The 18875-nt window shown below is 55.2% G+C and overlaps 1 protein-coding gene across 1 annotated transcript; it reads right to left on the reverse strand.

Moving 5' to 3' along the window:
* Positions 1–2: 2 nt before the first annotated feature.
* On the reverse strand, positions 3–17208 carry HDGFL2 (HDGF like 2). Its single transcript, XM_055546898.1, has 16 exons — positions 17045–17208; positions 14541–14617; positions 14309–14447; positions 7914–8105; positions 6035–6151; positions 5856–5927; positions 4757–4922; positions 4550–4625; positions 4082–4391; positions 2993–3096; positions 2341–2414; positions 2135–2205; positions 1725–1826; positions 1323–1536; positions 458–590; positions 3–142 (listed from the first exon to the last, which is right to left on the reverse strand). Exons 1-16 carry the CDS (start codon positions 17114–17116, stop codon positions 40–42), a joined length of 2022 nt encoding a protein of 673 aa, XP_055402873.1. The 5' UTR covers positions 17117–17208; the 3' UTR covers positions 3–39.
* Between the last annotated feature and the right edge of the window lie 1667 nt (positions 17209–18875).

An 18875-nucleotide genomic window follows, 5' to 3' on the forward strand; every position in this document is an offset into this window, starting at 1 on the left:
CTGCTCAGGATGGCAGGGCCTGGCCGCAGGCTGCCCGGCTCAGCTCTCCTCCTCGTCCAGGGACTCCGAGTCCATCCGCAGCCGCTCTCGGTCCAGCCACTCCTTCCCGGGCCCATCCAGGTCGGGGCCCTCCCTCACGGTGCTGGGGGAGGATGGTAGGGGCAGGGTAAGCAGGACACCTGTCTGTCTGCCCCTCCTACAGAGGCCAACTCACTCCCCTTGCAGCCCCGCCACACACAGGAAGGCACCATTGTTCCCCACGGCGGGCGTCAGGAGGAAGCCAGTCCACCCCCCACCCCAAGCCCAGGCTCAGGGCAGCTCTGAGTTCAGAGCTCCCTCCATGGGGCTGGGGGGTCAGCATGCGGCACGAAGTCCGTTTGGCCTGGACCCCACTGAGAGTGGCTCAGACTGGGGTGCCTTCTCCAGAAATGGGCCCTGTGGCTGGGGTGACACTTACTCATTGTGTAACAGGTCTTCGGAGGAGCCACCCCCCAGCCCCTCCTCCGAGTTCTGTACTTGCTCTGGCTCCTTGTCCTCGGTGCTCTCCCCCTTCTGGGACGCGGCCTCGCCGTTCACGGGAGCTGAGAGGTCTGTGGGAGAGAGGCTCATGGGTCACAGCAGGGGGCTACCATCGGGGACCCTGCAACCCTGTCTGAAGTGCATGAGCAACATGCAAATCTCAAGGGCCCTCAACCCGTTTGTGTCTCTGCTTCCACTGTTCCACCCCTGAGCCACCAGACACACGGGGACAGCAGGCTGCGTGTGGGTCCTTCTCCAGCCAGCCCCGACCATACAGCCTGAAGATGGGACGGGCCGGTCAACTAACGGCCGACAACACCAGGAAAAACCCTGCCACGGCCAGATCCAAGAGACACAGAAAAAACACGGCCTCTACTGTTCCTGGGCAGCCTCGGCTCTGCTGACTCCCTGCCGATGCCCACCTGCCAGGCTGCTCCAAGCATCTCACCAGGACCACATGACCCCTCTGCTCCCAGAAGACACGCCCTTCTGGCCCAACAGCCACGGCCCTTGCTCCTCTCGGCTCACCCACGGCCCTCCCTCCTCCCAGACCTCCATGACCGCCTGCTCCAGTAACACTCGCACACCTGGCAGCACACACATGGCCTCTCAGACTACCTGACTCTGAGGGCAGTGCCTGTGAGCGGCACAGGGGTGTGTGGCCCAAGCACCGGCCACCTTGTGGACACAGCCAGCCTGCACGGCCAGTGCCAATGGATCATGTCCCCAGGCAGTCTGGGGGGAGCACCGGCCCATGCTCAGGGCCCTGCCGGCCACCTTGGTCCCTCCCTTGAGCTCCTCACCAGTGCTCGCTTCATCCTCCACCCTCTCTGTGGGGGCCTCCTCTCCAGCCAGCACTTCCTCGGCCTTTTCCGCCTCGGCCCTCTCCTTCTCTGAACCGGTTTTGGTCGCCTTCTGGATGGCCTCGATCTTTGGTCCCAGGACCCGAGACTTGAGCCGGGTGTAGACCTCCGCCGCCTTCTCCATCACCTCCTTGTTAGCCTTGTAGCGGCGGATCTGGCTCACCAAGAGGCCTGTCTCAGGAGGTGCAGCCGCCTCACCCCGGTCCCGAGACCCTCCCTTATCACCACCACCCCTGGCGGTGCCTCCCATGAGCATGGCTTCCTCCTCGATGACCACAGGCAGCCCAGCTCCCAGAGCAGGCCCATGCCCCCAGCCCCTTCGATCCCTTGGCCCTGCCATACCTTTTTCAAAGTGGCCACAACATCCGTGTTCTTCTGAAGGATCTGTGAGGTCACCTGCAGGGTCCCTAGTTCCTCCAAGGCATTCAGACACCTCTTCACATCCTGCAGGCGAAGAGAGCAGTCAGCAGCGTCAGCATCTAGTTGAGGGGGTTCTTGGGGGCCAAGAGGGTGCGGGGGGGAGGGCCAAGTTACAGGAAGCCCAGGACAGTGGGAAGGACCAGAACTCACGTGGCACCACCTGGTGGAGGTGCAGAGAACTACACCCAACAGGCCAGGCTGGCCCTCATCTGGGGGGCACCCACCCCGGGTAGCCTGGTTTTGCCTCAGGGTTCTGAGACCTCTCAGGAAGCTCCAGCAGTCAGAGGATGGGGGACCTAGCCGTGACCTCTGTACCCCAAGGAAGGTCTCACCGGATTGTCAACCTTCAGGGCGAACTTGATCTCGCTGTGCAGCTTCTGTAGCTTCTCCTCCACGGAGGGCTCTGCAGGTAGGAGAGCAGGCAGCGCAGGGCCTGAGTAGAGTCTCCGCTGACAGGAGCCACTTGCTCTTCCAGGGCTGCCCCTCGTCCCTCCTGAAGACCCCAGGCTGCAGCCAGCGCTGTGCAGCCCCTCCTCACCTTTCTTCTTCTCAACCTTCCGGTCTGGCGGGAACCCTTCTGACCGCTTCCGGGTCCGCTCCACTTTCACAGGCCTGTGGAGAGTCAGCCATGCCTTCAGCGGGCCCCTGACCCACGTCCCCTCCAGGGACCAGAGCCCACCCGATCCAGTTGAGGGCAGTGCCCGAGGGGACCAGAGAGATCAGTCCTTCCTCTAGGAAGCAGGTAACATTTTTTTTTCAACAGGTGACTAACAGTCAGAGGTTAGTTACATAAACCCCAGCACATGAGTTACTACAGGCTCTGATCTGACACTAAGAAATGGCAGCAGACACATTACTGCAGCTCCAATTCCACGTCCTGCTCGGCGGTCTGGCCCAGGTCATCCTCTGCTGGCCGATCTTGGCATTGTGGGATAGGAGCAGCCTCTGTGGCCCCCACCCATCAGATGCCAGGAGCCCCCCAGTGTGACAACCACAGGTGCCCCAGATACAGCTTGGTGCCCTGTGGATAGGGTCACCCAGGGGAAGGCTCCTGCACAACCTGATGGAGTCCTGAGAACCAGATACTTCAACTGCTGCAGTCTCCAAGACTGACTTTGGACCCCAGGGCCCTCCCCTGAGTTGTGGGGCCAAAGGAGCCTTGGGGGGGGGGGGGCAGCATGGGACCAGACCTGGCACGTGGCTTTTCCTCAGAACGCCCCCTCTTCTCCTTCTGGCTGGGTCTCCTCGCAGGCTCTGTGCTCTGTGGCTGCAGCTTCTTAGCTGATTTCTTCACCTGCAGCAACCAGGGAACGAAAGGGGCTGGAGCAGCGGGCAAAGGGAACTCGCTGGACTCCAAGCTGTACCCTTACAGATACAGCTCAACACACCCTGCCACCATCTCCACCTGGATGGGAGCTGCTAGACCAGGTGGAATGGACCTCATGTCCAGCCCATCCCCATGCAGAAGCTTCTCAGCCCTGAAAGGACTACCCAGCAGTGGGGGGCCCCACTGCATTCCTCTGGCTGAGCAGGACACTTCCTATGCCAGGGCACATGGCCCCCCGACTTTGTGACAAAGAGAGTGATGGGGAGAGAACAGGGCATTGTTCCCCTCCACTGTCCCTAGAGTGGGCTCCTAGGCTCACACCAAAAGGCAACGGGCCTGGGAGCTCTGAGATTCCTGGGCTCAGGCTGGCCTGTGAGAGCCATGAGGCTGGGAGCTGACAGTCACAAGAGGCCTCATTGCTCCCTTACCCACCCACAAGCCATCCCCCAACTCGGCAGCCAGAGGGTACCCATGCGCACCCACCCCATCTCTGCTCAGACTTCCAGGGCTCCCACATAAACAACCAAGTCCTCCAGAGGGCTACCAGGCCCTGCGTGAGCTGCCCCATCCCCTGGCTGCCCTCCCTCTCTCTCCCTGGCTCACTCTGCTCCAGACACACAGGTCTCACTGTCCCTCCAGCACACCAGGTGCAGTCTTGCCCCAGGGCCTTTGCATGTGCAGTGCCTCTCTGCCTGAAAGCCCCTCCCCCAAGTATCTTCCCAGATCTCTCACTTCACTCACCTCCTTACTTAATGTCAGCTGCCCACCTGCAGCCCATGAGGTCCATCCTATTTGAGATGGAAGCCCTGTCGCCCCAGTTGTCACCCTGCCCGCCCCTCAAGGCACTGACCCCTCCGATGTCAGCTCATCAGCAGGGGGTTCCCGCATTTCCGGGCCGCCTTTGCTGCCCCGTCTCTGGTCCCGGCGCTCAGCCGGTGCTACACAGACATACCTCTCTGTCCAGCTCGGCCTCGGGCTCCGAGTCGGAGGACGACTGCGGGCCCCGACCCCGGCCCTTGCGGCCGCGCTTCTTGACCGGTTCGTCGTCGTCCTTGAGCTCGTCGCCGCTGCTGCCCGCGCTGCCCCCAGGCACCGCCTCCCCACGCTCGCGCTCGCGCCGCCGCTCCTTCTCCTCCTTCTCCTGCTCTCTCAGCCGCCGCAGCTCCTCCTCCTGTTCCCGGCGCCGCCGCGCCTCCAGCTCGCGCCGCCGCTCCTCGTCCCGGCGCTTCCACTCGCTAATGCGGTCCACCTCGTCGCTGTCGCTGAAGGCGCGGGCCAGTGAGCACGCCATCATGGGGCCTCAAGCCATACCTGCCTGCCGCCTGCGCCCCGCCCCAGGGCCCTGCACCCACCTAGTGCTCCCCATCCCGGGCCCCGCACCCACCCGCCACCTGCGCCCCTGCCAAGTCCCTGCACCCACCTGTCGCTGCTGGAGCTGGTGGGCGGCCGCTCAGGCTTAGGTTTCCGCCCGCGGGGCTTGGGCGGAGGTTTCTCGGCTGCAGAAGAAAAGAGGGGTAAGCTCGCCCGCATCTGGGGGAGGAGAGTATCATCTCTTGGAGGGCCTCCCCCAGCCCCACCCAGCCCCACCAGGCCAGGCCCAGGCCCAGGCCCCGCGCAGCAAACCTACCTGGCTTCCGGCCCCGCGGAGGCTTCTTGACTGACACTTCCGAGTCCGAGGAGGAAGAGGAGGAAGAAGGGGAGGACGATGACTGCGACCTCACTGGGGGCACTGGCTCGGCCTTGGCTGCGTCAGATTCTGCTTTGGAGTCCGAGTCTGATGCAGAGGGCGCCTTCTGGAGGAGGCCGGGCAGAGTGAGAGTTGGGGAGAGGGGGGTGCACCCCTCCCCCAGCTGGAGACCTTTCCTTCTGGCCCAGAACCAGGAAGCCCAGGCAGCACGATTCACCCGGTGAGGGTGTCAGCACCCCCCTGGACCACCCCCTCCTCTGCAGGAGACACACTGATTGAGACATGCTGACACACACAGGTACATGCACACACAGCCCACGCTCACACACTGACACACACACTTGTACAGACACAACACACTTGTACACGTGCAGACAGGACACATGCTTTCACACACATATGCAAATTCTATTGTACACATAAAACAACACACTCCAACATACGCGCACACACTATATCATGTCCACACACACACACACACACACACACTGGTACATGTGCACACCCAGATACCATGCTTGTATACACATGCTTGTACACACACAGGCCCTTGCACATGTGAGAACACAAACTGCTACATACACATTCATGCACACACCATACCCATGTACACATATTCAGGCACAGGCACACACACACACACACACACACACACACATTCTCCCTCCTCTCCTCTCTCTCTCTCTCTCTCTCTCTCTCTCTCTCTCTCTCTCTCGGGGCCCCTAATAGGACCCTGGCTGGCCCCTTCCGACCCTAGCATCTCGTTTCCCAAATGGGCTTATAAGTCCCTCTCCAGGGAGCAGGGTAGCCTCCTCCGGGGAAGTGCTCTGTGCACACTGTGCTTGGAAACCAGAGCAAAGCTAGGAGTGAAGGTGAGGCAGATGTCAGTGGGCTCTGGGGTTACCCTGGGGCTATGGCCTCCTCTCCTCCAAAAACAGACTGCCCCTAACAGAGGGCCGTGGCTGCTGACCATGGAGAGATGTGCAAGGAACTTTCCCAGGCCACCATGTGGGAAGGAAACCAAACCAAACCTCTGTACCTTTTTCTTCCGTCCTGGAAGGGGGCCCCGCCGTGGGGCCCGGACAACAGCTTTCTTCTCAGGGGTGAAGTCCTGGGTGGAGAGGAGGGAGCTGGACATGGGACCCACAGGCAGCAGGCCCATACGCGGCCCCGCCCGAGCATCCCTCCCCTGTGCTCTCGCTCTAGCCACCTGCTCACCTGGTCACTGGTCTTCTCTGACTCGGAGGAGCTTTCTGAGTTCTCCTCCTCAGATGGAGACATGCTGGCTTGATCCAGGTCGCTGGAGGCCTTTCGAGTTCGTTTTGAGACCGACATCTAAAAGGGGAGCAGCCCAAATGGATCAGCAACTGAGAAAGGCCTTGTGCTTGATGGAGCACCCACAGCCTAGGAAGCTTTTGGAGGGGGAGGAACCCCTTTGAGAATCTGATAAAAACCAGGTATACTGAACCTAGACATTATGCTCAGTGAGAGAAGCCAGTCACAGAGGACAAATACGACCCGATTCCACTCATGAAAAATTCCTAAAGGACTCAAATACACAGAGACCTGGCAGAAAGACACAGACCATCCCCCTCCCTGCCCCTGCCAACCATGGGGAAAGGAACACCAAAAATGAGCTAGGGAGCTGGGTAACAATGAAAGAGACTGTCTAAGTGTCTCCCTAGTATGGGGAAAAGGAACTGTAATAATGACATTCATTTAACACAAAGATGAAAGCAAAAAATAAAACCTGAATACATGTTAACCTACAAATTCTGGTTTCTCTCTAAGGGGTAGGATGGGAGGAGGACATTTGACATATTTCTGTTAACTCCTCCAACAACTGTAAACAGAAACAACTGAGACTTGTAAAAAAAAGTGCCAAGTGGAGAAGCCAAAGGTCCAATACTCTTAACAATATGTTAGTCAGAATTCATCCATATCAGAGATTACTTCTCAACCACTGAAAATTGAACCTTCAAGTAATAGTTAAGGACAAGGAAATGCTTGTCTATTAGGTGGAAAACCAGCAAGACACATACTGTGTGCATGATTGCCAGTCTGTGCTTTACACACACACACACACACACACACACACACACACACACACTTGATCACACTCGAGAGCGCACAGAAACACAGCAGAATGCTTCCAGTCCTTTGGCACAAAAACCCCCTCAGAGATTTTGGGCATTTTTCACTCACTGCTTTATGCTTTTCATACCTTTTAATTTATCTACAATGATCATGGTTTATTATTATAATTGGAACCAAATATTTTTAAAAATCATAAAAAAAGGGCCTTCCTTGGCAGTCCAGTGGTTAAGACTCTGCACGTCCACTGCAGGGGGCACAGGTTTGATCCCTGGTTGCAAAACTAAGATCCTGCATGCTGTGTGGCAAGGGCAAGAAATAAATAAAAGAATGCCTCCCTCCACCAAAAGAATTTGCTGTTAGATCCTAATCCTTTCACTCTGCACCCGAATATTCAGAAGCAGTCACAAGGCAGAGGAAGGGGTTGGGAGGAAGCAGGAAAGAGAATACATCCAAAAGAATTTCAAACTCATGTCCATGCAAAACTTGTACATGAATGAATGTTCACAGCTGTGTTATCTGTGATGGTCCCCCATTGGAAACATCCCAAATGGCCAGAAAAAGATGATGGATAAACAAATGTGGTCCTTCCACACCTGGGAGCATCTCTCAGCCATGCAAAGGAGAGAAGCCCTGACATTCGTTACCATGTGGATGGACTGTTAGAACAACAATGCTCAGTGAGAGAAGCAGACACAGGACACACAGGGTGTGATTCCACTGATGGAAACGTCCAGAACAGGCAGATCCACAGACAGACAGAGTGGGGTCATGGTTACTAGGGGCTGTGGGTAGGGACATGGGGGACTGCCAAACGGGATGGGGTTTCTTTTGGGGGTGATGGAAAGTTCTGGAACTGACAGAGGTGACGCTGGCACAACTTTGTGAATGTACTAAAAACCATAAGAAGGAAAGGCCGGGGAGGGAGAGTAGGCGGCCAGATGAGGCCTCTGAGGAAGAGGAAGGGCCCAGCCCCCACAGGACAGGCGTGCCCTGTCCCTACCTTCAAGGCCACAGCCTTCCGCTTGAGGCCGCTGTTGTCGCTGCTCTTGTCAGAGTCAGAGTCGCTCTCCATCCTGTCACCAGTGGCTGCAGCGGTCACAGCTGTGACGGCCATGACCCCCCGGTCCTCGTCATCCTCGCTGCCACCTGCCCTGTCCGCTTCAGCGGCCTCGCTGTCGGAGGAGCTCACCGGCTGGGGGGTGGGGGACAGAGACAGCAGGTCACCACAGAGCTTGTCGCACGGACCGCACCCACAGGCCAGGTCTCGAGTGTCAGGATCCGGTCTGCTTGCTCTCCAAACGGGGGAACTGAGGCCCAGGGAGCTCCAAGGGCTGAGGCAGAGGGCGAGATGGACCCATGAGTGCTGGGCACTGCGGGATCTGAGGACAAACCCTGGGCCAGTGACTTAAGCCTCTGGGCCTCAGTTCCTACATCTGAGCCGTGGGGACAAGACTGCTTTGGTCTCACGGGGCTGTGGTCGGGTGAGACAGAGTGGCGTACTTAGGCCAATGCTCAGACTGGTAGGAGGTCCATGGAGGTTTGACTTTTGTAAAAAGTATTATTATTCCAAGTACTGATGAGGAGGAGACCGACCTAGGACAGGACCTCTGAGCGTGAACTTCAAGGCACTTCTATTTCTGTTTTACCCAAAACATCAGTTCAGGCAGTAACAGCCAAGGAAACAGCAAACACAGCCAGCACCGCCCCCATGCTCACTGAGTGCTGGGCTCGTCTGTAAGCAGAGGCCAGGTGCCAGGCACTGTGCCAGGTGGATGGTACCACCCAGAGAACAGGGTGTGGGCCCTGCCCCCAGGGAGCTTACAATCCAGTGGGAGACCAGCCATGGCCATTTCAAGGGACCCTTTCAACACTGCTGGTGGGAATGTAAACTGGTGCAGCCCACTATGGGAAACAGTAAGGAGGACCCTCAAAAAAACTAAAAATAGAGTTGCCATATGATCTAGCAATCCCACTCCTGGGCTTATATCAAGAGGAAATTATAATTTGAAAATATACATGTGCCCCAATGTTCACTGCAGCACTATTTACAACAATAACCAAGACGTGGAAAACAACCTGTCCATTGATAGATGAGTGGATAACGATGTGGCATATATATACAAAGGAATACCACTTAGCCATAAAAAGAATGAAATAATGCTATTTGCAGCAAGATGGATAAACCTAGAGATGTTTATCCATCTAGGATAAAACTAAGTGAAGCAAGTCAGGAAGAAAAAGACAAGTACTGTATGATATTGCTTATATGTGAGATCCATAAAATGGTGCAAAGGAACTTATTTATAAAAGAAATATAATCACAGATGTTAAAAATGGACTTACGATCATTATGGGGGAGAGGAAGAGGAGGGATAAATTGGAAGACTGTGACTGACATGTACACACTGCTATATATAAAAGAGGCAACTAATGAAGGCCTACTGCATAGCACAGGGAACTCTACACAACACTCTATAATGACTTACATGGGAAAAGAATCTAAAAGAGGAGATACATGTGTATGTATAACCGATTCACTTTTCTGTACGCCTGAAACACAACATTGTGAGTCAAATATACTCCAATAAAAACTTTTTTAAAATAATGTAATATGACACAAATGAACATACCTATGAAACAGAAACAGACTCACAGGCATAGAGAACAGGCTTGTTTGTCCAGGGGTAGGGGGATGAGAGAGGATTGGGAGGCTGGGATTACAGATGCAAACTACTATATATAGAATGGATTAATAACAAGGTCCTACTGGACTTCCTTGGCGATCCAGTGGTTAGGACTCCATGCTTCCCCTGCAGGGGTCATGGGTTCAATCCCTGGTCAGGGATCTAAGATCCCACATGCCTCAAATAACAAACAAAACAGCATACCAACAACAATAAGGTCCTACTGTATAGCACAGGCATGAATGAAGCTCTCCTTAGGAACCAAAGAGGTGGGTGTGGCTGGGGTGCAGGGAAGAGAAGAAAGTGGCAGGAGAGGGCACTTCCCTGGTGCTCCAGTGGCTAAGACTCCGAGCTCCCAATGCAGGGGGCCCAGGCTCGATCCCTGATCAGGGAACTAGCCCCATATGCAACAACTAAAGATCCCACATGCCAAAATGCAGATTGAAGATCCCATGTGTGGCAACTAAGACCCAATGCAGCCAAATAAATATTAAAAAAAAAAAAAAAAAGAACATTGGGGGAAAAAACTAAAAATTAAGGCCACATTTCCTTGGTGTCATTACAGTCAGGGGCCACGCTAGTCGAGAAAAAAGCAAGGAGTGAAAGAGTATGAGGGTGTGTGTATGTGGTGGAGGCTCTAGGGTGATGGGAAACACCATAGAAGCTAGGAATTGGGAGCCAGAAGCAGTGAGGGTGTGCAGCTGGGTGGCCAGAGGAGGATGGAGGGCCAAGGTCTGGGCTGGAGAGAGGCTGGTCAGTCTCCGGGCCTGCCTGCCTTGCCAGGACCCCACCCGCCTTGCACTGGCCAGAAAAGCATTTCAGCCTAGGAGACGTGAGGCCTGGGTTTGAGTCCCAGCGCAGCACGAACTGGCTAGTGGGACGGGTCCCGTCACCTCCTCTTCTGCCAGGTCACAAAGAGGTTATCAACTGGGATCCTAGGTCAGTGGTTCTCAGCCAGGGGTGATTCTGTCCCCTGGGGGGCATCTAGCAATGTCTAGAGACATTCGGACTATCAAGATGGTGGGGGGGGGGGTGGTCCTAGCATCAAGTGGGTGGGACCAGAGATGCTGCTCCATAGCCCACAGTACTCAGGACGCCCCACAGGGTGACCAGCCGCAAAAATGTAAAAGCCCCTGGTCCCGGTCTCACATTCTAGCTAGGTCCCTCTGGGAAATCAAGTGAATGCTCCAGGCTTCAGTGTGCTCAGCTGTAAAGTGGGGAAGAGGCTGCCAACCTCCCACCCCAACAGCCCACCTCAGCTGGGACACAGCTAGAACCACTCTGAGACACCGTTTCCTATTTCCTGGCTTGGCGGGGGGATGTGGGAACAGGTCCGGCCGCACGCTCCTGGTGGGAGCACACCAAGTGAAGGCTGTCGAAAAGAATGAAGCTGTTCTCTGCACGACAAGGGGGACCAGTTGTGGGGAATAAAGCCAAGTGGAGCATTCAGTTCAGTTCAGTTGCTCCGTCATGTCCGACTCTTTGCGACCCCATGAATCAGAGCACACCAGGCCTCCCTGTCCATCACCAACTCCCGGAGTTCACTCAGACTCATGTCCATCAAGTCAGTGATGCCATCCAGCCATCTCCTCCTCTGTCGTCCCCTTCTCCTCCTGCTCCCAATCCCTCCCAGCATCAGAGTCTTTTCCAATGAGTCAACTCTTCGCATGAGGTGGCCAAAGTACTGGAGTTTCAGCTTTAGCATCATTCCTTCCAAAGAAATCCCAGGGCTGATCTCCTTCAGAATGGACTGGTTGGATCTCCTTGCAGTCCAAGGGACTCTCAAGTGTCTTCTCCAACACCACAGTTCAAAAGCATCAATTCTTCGGCGCTCAGCCTTCTTCACAGTCCAACTCTCACATCCATACATGACCACAGGAAATACCATAGCCTTGACTAGACAGACCTTTGTTGGTAAAGTAATGTCTCTGCTTTTGAATATGCTATCTAGGTTGGTCATAACTTTCCTTCCAAGGAGTAAGTGTCTTTTAATCTCATGGCTGCAGTCACCATCTGCAGTGATTTTGGAGCCCAGAAAAAGAAAGTCTGACACTGTTTCCACTATTTCCCCATCTATTTCCCATGAAGTGATGGGACTGGATGCCATGATCTTTATTTTCTGAATGTTGAGCTTTAAGCCAACTTTTTCACTCTCCGCTTTTACTTTCATCAAGAGGCTTTTGAGTTCCTCTTCACTTTCTGCCATAAGGGTGGTGTCATCTGCATATCTGAGGTTATTGAGATTTCTCCCGGCAATCTTGATTCCAGCTTGTGCTTCTTCCAATCCAGCGTTTCTCATGATATACTCTGCATAGAAGTTAAACAAGCAGGGTGACAATATACAGCCTTGACATCCTCCTTTTCCTATTTGGAACCAGTTTGTTGTTCCATGTCCAGTTCTAACTGTTGCTTCCTGACCTGCATACAGATTTCTCAAGAGGCAGGTCAGGTGGCCTGGTATTCCCATCTCTTTCAGAATTTTCCGCAGTTTATTGTGATCCACACAGTCAAAGGCTTTGGCATAGTCAATAAAGCAGAAATAGATGTTCTTCTGGAACTCTCTTGTTTTTTCCATGAGGGTTTCCAAAAAGGCAGCTATGCAGGGTGCTACGTGAACAGAGAATTTTGGAAGGAAACACAAGACACTGGAGGCTGGGGCTACCTTAAGAAGAAAGGGAGACAGAGCGGCCGCCCTTTTGCACTTTTCAGTCTTGTACAGGAGTCTGTACTCCCACCTGAAATGTAAAAATAAACTAAAAACGTATAGGATGAAAAGACAGACTGTTGGGGCACCCTCAAAAAGCAGCACTTTCAGAAGACTGCTGTGGATGGGCCCCGGGAGAAGTGACAATGAGGGAGGCGAAATGCCTCGAGGTGCCCAGGCCTCAGCCCTAAACCACCACACCTAAACCTCTCGGGGTGGGGCCCTGGGATCCATGTTTTGAAACCAATGTTCGCTTTGGAAGCACTGACAGGTCCGAGAACCAGAGAGCAGTAATACATTACAGCAACTTCTTAACTTGGGGAGTCTGTGCGGAGATGATTGAGTATCAGAGCCACACTGTTTTTTAGTTTCATTTCCTCGAGGGCAGGCATCTATCTATTCTGTACTTTACAGGCTGCGGGTGTGTAATAAATACTAAATGGTGCGATGATTCACCAGGAGGCAAGAAGCTTAAGACAAGATGAACTAGAACTTGGGTTGGGGCCAGAAAAGGATCTCGTCAACTACCTTAAAGGATGTCCAATCCCTTTACCCAAGTTGGGAACGTGCAAAGCCCGGAGAAAGGCTGGCACCAACACAAGGGGAACATCCATCTCCCAGACTCTTCGCAGGAGGCGCAAGTAAGACAGCACACACATGCAGGAAAGGTGGGCCTGCCAAACCTTCAGCAGAGGAGAGATCCGCGGAATGGACTCCTGAGTTCTGGACAGTGAGCTCCCAGAAGACAGGAGGTGCGTCGGTTTCACCTGGGATTCCTGATCCCCAGCCTAGTGCACGGCCCTCACGCCCCAGGGGTCTGTCTATACAAGAGGGCGGGCCAAATTGGTGGGTGGACAGAGCCACAGGAGAGGCGCATGAAGACCATCTCGAGACCTTGTGTTCTCAAGCAGGACCAGATGCTGCAGAGCTACACAGACCTTCATTCACAGAAACCAGAAAGATCCTCTGACTCCTGTTTCCCTGCCCACAGACCACGCCGGATGTCCATTTCTTCCCTAACAGCTGAGCTCTGAGCCCTGCAGTCAATTTGCTTAGTCTCTCGGCCAACCTGGAGCCCACAACTCCTGAGGCCAGGCCACCCCGCCACCCACTCTGCATCACAACTCCAAACACGCAGAGCGAGGCACCCATCCCCCACTTCACCCTCAGCTTCCCATGGCTTTTTTTTTTTTTTTTTTTGAACAAATTTAACTTCAGCTTCTCTAAATTCCCTTTTTCCCCTGAATGTTCAGATGGTAATCTGGCACTCAGATGTTGTCTCTGTGACTCTTAGGGTTTCTTTCCCACCTCAGCAAGTGTTCTCATTACACCCTTTTCCCGTGTCTGAAAACCTGGCAGTAAGGGGGGGAAGGAAACGGTGTTATTGAAAGAAAAATATTTTTTTCCTTAGAAAACAAAGGTTTCTTAGGAGCTCTCACAACACTGCTATACATTCAGGTTAATTCTAGAGCTGTGGGTCTTGGGGGAAGCAGGGTGGGACCCTGCACCCCTCCACCTGACTCAGGGGACAGTTGGCAATGCATGCAGATATGTTTGGTTGGCACAACTGGGTAAAGGAGAAGCTACAGGCATCAAGGGGGTGAGGGGCTGTGGATGCTTCCCCCTCCCCAACAGTACCCAGGACAGCCCCCTACAGAAAGCGACTGGGCCCCCAAATGTCAGAGGTGCCCAGTGGGAGGAGCCATGGTCCAGAGGCCGCTCCTTTTTGATGGGACAAGCTAAGACGACCTCTGGTCCCCGGTGCCTGAGTGCCTGCTGCCCTCTCCCGCACAGACTCACCAGAGGCGCGCTAAGACCACCTCTGGTTCCGGATGTGCGCGCGTCCGCTGCCTTCCCTGCCCCGACTCACCAGAGGTGCGCTAAGACAACCTCTCTTCCCCGGTGCACCTGTGCCCGCCCCCGCCCCGACTCACCAGAGGGGCGCTAAGACCACCTCTGTTTCCGGGTGTGCCCGCGTGCCCGCCACCTCCCCAGGCAAGGACTCACTAGAGGTGCGCTATAGCTGGCGTGGGGGTTGTTCTGGATCTCCCACAGGCCTTCATTGAAGCCTTTCCTCTTGTTGGGCTTCCCGTACTTGTCTTTACACTTGTCGTAGGGGAACAGGTCCTTGGGTCCCAGGAAGGCTCTGGAGAAAGGAAACGCAGGGCCGGGCCCTGTGAGCCAGGCCACCTTGGAGGCACCAGGTGGCAAGAAGCCGCCCCCAGCGGGGGACACTTACGTTTCGTGTGTACCAAAGAAGAAGATGGGGTACTTGTTGGGCGGGGGCTTCACGGCACCGTCAGCGATGTCATCGATCTGTAGGAAGAGGCCAGTGAGGGGCCTGCTAGGGGGTTGGGAGCAGCTTCACCCAGTGACCCATGAAACCCGTAAGAAATCGGCTGTTACTTGGACAGAAGCATGATGGGGGGAGGGGCCCTTTCAGGGAGGAAGACGCATCACCTTCTAATTAGGCCTCTGCCTTCTTCTGAGCAGCGCTTCCCCCCACCCCACCCCCCAACCACTGCATACCTGTGTCGTTGTTCCCCCGCCACCCCCCCACCCCCACCCCACTTTCCCCAAGGTAGGTGTTTAACCTGGGCAAAGCCAAAAGCTCTAAGCAGCCAGGGGGTGGGGCCAAGCCCTGCTTCTGTGAACTCCCAGGACCCTCCCACGGGACCCCCTCGCGCAAAGAGGCGATCGGTGATCCCGCTCCCAGAGGCTGCAGCTGGCAGCTCCAAGGAGGCAGAGGGTGGGGGGTGGGCTGCAGGAGACAGGCCCCGAGCATCCAGGAAGTCCCACCCTCTCCCTGCAGGCCCATGGGCTCCAGCAGTTGTCAGTCATCTCCCCACAGGAGGCAAGCAGCCCCTTCCCTTCCAATCAGGTGCGTGGAAGATCTCTGGGCTTCCAGAGCTAGCAGAGGCGGGAGGGGAGCGAGGGGGGGGGGGGGGGGGCAGAGGAGAGGGAGAAGCTGGTACTCCGGGAGGAATGGAAGTGTCGGTAAAGTTTCATCACTCTGGTGCTCCCAAGAAAGTGAGCCCTAGCAAATCAGGTTACAATGGGTTCTCTGGTCCCCATTAATTCCTTCCTGTCCTCTTCACAGTCTGGGGGCAGTTGGAACCTTCCCTGTCCTCTACCCCAAACGTCCTTCCTCAGTTCTCTGGGCTACTCTTCAAAGTCCTTGGGGCCCAGATGTCCATCGCAAGCATCACCAAACTGCATCACCCTGAAGACCAGCTGGCCAGGGCTTCCAGGCCTACTTCTGCTCTGACCTCACCCAGGACCTGCCTCTGAGCCTGAAGCCCAGACATCCTGGCAGCAGCACCACCAGCTGTGGACCACTCTCAGCGCTGCCTGGTTAGTGGTCCTTGAGCCCACTCTTGGCATCTTATGGTGGCCTCTCTGCAATCAAACACCCAGCCCTGGGCAATGCCCTTCTGCTTACTTCCACCCAGAGGCAGGCCGAGTTTGGCAGGGAGCAAGGCTGGAATCTCCAGGCATCCCAGAGTATCTCCCAGGCCACTCCTGAGCTCCTCCTGTTCCTGACGAAACTTCAGCTTCATCCTTCACCTGCTTCCCCCTCCAAACTCCTTCAGTCCTACGGTGCATATTCCACCAACTCTGGTCCTGGAGTGACTTTGACTTGGGGATGACAACCACCTCTGGGCCCCTCCTCCACACCGGGCTGCCCCACAGACAGTGCCTGAAACTTCACTCTGGAAATCTGGGACTCCTGCCCAAGACTCCGTCAGACCTGGACCCTTCGAATCACCTCTGGATCCCAGCTTCCTCCAAAGGGGATCCCCAGAGTCCTCTCGGCCCAACCCCCTCCTCTAGCACTCTCTCCAGCCTGAGTACCAGAAGCTGGTCTCTGATTCAGGCCTCTCTCCATCCCAAGCCGTCCTCCCCACCCCCTACCCCCCACTCCATGCCCCAACCAGACTCCTCCACCAGGGTCTGGCAGGGGTTTCCTCCCAGGGCACAAGTGCCGAGGTCCCCCAAACAAGTCTTACTCCAATCTCAGGTCTCTGATGCCTCATATTTTCAAATCAAGTCCCCCACAGCTCCAGCGACCTTGTAAACACAAGCCCCCAGCCCTATCTCCAAGCACTAGCCCTCCTGAGCACGTCTCAACCTTGACCTTCAACTCTTCTCCCTTACTGGAACCCTTATCCCTAGACCCCTTCACACGTTTCTCCAGGATCCCCCTCAGAACTTGGCTTCGTGTTGTCCCCTCAAAGATATCCTTCTCTCTGGGGTACCTCCTTCCCTTAGTTTGGGCTCTCTCCTCAAATCCCAAATTCCTCAGCTCCCTTCACCGCCTTCAAACTTGAACCCTGGTCCGTCAGCCCCAGGTCCCTCAACAACCATGTCCCTAGGCTCTGGGACCCCAAGAGCGAGTACCCCCAGGCTCTGGACACCCCACATCCCCGGAGCTAGGGTTCCCCAGGCCCAAGTTCCCCCCACAGCCCAAGCGGGCGAATTCTTCCAAGTCCAGGACGCTCACACCTCCGAGCTCAGGTTCGCCCACAACCACTGCGCGAGGGTCCTACAGGCTGGGGACCCCCACACCTCGAGGCAAGCGGGTCCCCCAGGCCCAGGTCCCCCCAAACTCCGGGCGCGCGGGTTCCTCAGGCCCAGAGGCCCCCAGACCTCCAGTGTGCAAGTCTTTCAGGCCGTGGCCCCAACTGCCCCACCCCCCACCCCCACTCTCCGTCGACTGGCCCATATCCCTCGCGGCCTCACCCGGGCCGGCCAGTGCGGGTAGCCCTTCATCTTGGCGAACACCAAGTCCCCGGGCTTGAAGGCGTGCGGCATACTGGCGGCGGGAGGCCCAGGCCGCGGAGAGCGGCAGCGGCGGCAGCGGCTGCGGCTGAGGCGGCGGCAGCGGGAGGCAAAGCTGGGGGCGGGAGCAGGGCGTCGAGGGGGCGGGGGCGGTGGCCGGGGTAGCGGGTCGGAGTGTGTTTATTGGCCAGCGCCCCGCAGGAAGTCCCGCCTTCCAGTCGTCACGGGCGGGCGACGACGTCGCTCAGAACCACGTGCGGGGATAGAGGCACAAGGGGACCAATGAGAAGAGGGGTTGGAGCAGAGCAAGTTAACGGGATTGGATAACGGGTAGATCCAAGGGGGCGTGACCAAGATGCCTAATGGGTGGGGAAGGAGGTTATGGGAGGTGAAAGAGGAAAGGTGGGTGGAGGGAAACAGAGGCTCTCAAAGAGTGAAGAGGCAGGCAGCCAGGGCAGAGGGGCGGGCCATAGACCGCCATGGGAGGCGGGACCTTAAGTAGGAAACATGCCATTGGATAGTACAGGAAAGAAGATCCAATCACTGTTGGGGGCGCGTCGTTGATAGCCTCCCGCGCCTCTGAGGGGGGACAGAATATGAAGTTAAAGGCCATTGGGTACCACAAGAAAAGCGGCTCAAGGTAGAGAGCGCGCATTGGCTATCACAGGAGGAAGGGCTTAAGCGGTTCTCTGCCATTGGATATAGTAAGAGACAAGGTTCAACTCAAAATAGGGACGCGCCGTTGCCTGCTGGGGGCGGGGCTTAGGTGTAGGGGCGGGCCATGTGGAGATTTGAGGATAACCAGCTAAAAACTGCACAAAACATTTCTTCGCTCGCGACAAGTTTGTTGAGCACCATGTTGCAGAGCCACAAAATACCCGAAATACGTGTTAATTCAGTCGAGAAAACTGTATTGAGCCTGGACGAGTTACCTAATCTCAGTTGTCTCCGTCTCCCCACCTGTAAAACGGGATTCATAATGGTACCCATCTTATAGAGGAGTAAAGTTTAAACGGACATCACCACGCCTATACTCTGCCAGACAATAGCAAATACTGGAAGAGCTGAGGTGCTATCTCCCTCGCTCTTGAAGTATTCGAGTTTTAGCATGTAAAAGAAATATCAATTTCTTTATAATTAGGACCCAGGGAAGGGACTAGGGGTAAGATAGGGCGCTTAAGAAAGAGCTAAATAGGACTTCCCAAGAACAGTGGGTAAGAATCCGCCTAACAATGCAAGAGACACTGGTTAGACCCCTGGTCCTCAAGGAAGAATAGCGCCCTCCCCACCCCACTCCCCGCTCCAGAGAAAACCCTAGCGCAGCAACCAAGACGCAGTGCAACCATAAATAAATTAATTTTTAAAAAGAAGAAAGAGATGAATAATCAAGGTCCTAATGTATAGCACAGGGAACTATATTCAATAACCTGTGAGAAACCATAATGGAAAAGATACATGTAACTGAATCATTTTGCTGTACAGCAGGAATTAACATTGTAAACCAACTATATTCCAATTAAAAAAAAAGATCTGAGTAATGGCGGAGAATTCGTCTCTCCTGGGGGAACAGAAGGATTTGCTGTAGGAGATAGTAGTTTAACCAGAGAGATAAAAGACTAGACACAGGTCCATATAGTAAGGTGGGCGCTGGAAGGGACATTTGAGGTAGAAGGGACAGCAAAAGGGTCCATTGAGGACCTGTCTTGTTCCTTGTGAATATCAGTGACACGCTTGGGTTTTAACTTCTTGGGGGAAGAAATGGAGGATTTGGGTACAGGGTACGGAGATAATA

The sequence above is a fragment of the Bubalus kerabau genome, chromosome 1 (genome assembly GCF_029407905.1).
Source record: "Bubalus kerabau isolate K-KA32 ecotype Philippines breed swamp buffalo chromosome 1, PCC_UOA_SB_1v2, whole genome shotgun sequence".
Classification (NCBI taxonomy): Eukaryota; Metazoa; Chordata; class Mammalia; order Artiodactyla; family Bovidae; genus Bubalus; species Bubalus kerabau.

What these genes read in the sequence shown, in the direction of transcription:
- HDGFL2 (XM_055546898.1), bottom strand. Translation starts at nt 17,116, where the DNA reads ATGCCGCACGCCTTCAAGCCCGGGGACTTGGTGTTCGCCAAGATGAAG. An exon ending in CCAGCTATAGCGCACCTCTA is followed by an intron (nt 8,106 to 14,308) that starts GTGAGTCCTTGC and finishes CCCACCCCCCAG; the next exon opens with CCGGTGAGCTCCTCCGACAG. An exon ending in CAGAGAAGACCAGTGACCAG is followed by an intron (nt 5,928 to 6,034) that starts GTGAGCAGGTGG and finishes CTCTCCACCCAG; the next exon opens with GACTTCACCCCTGAGAAGAA.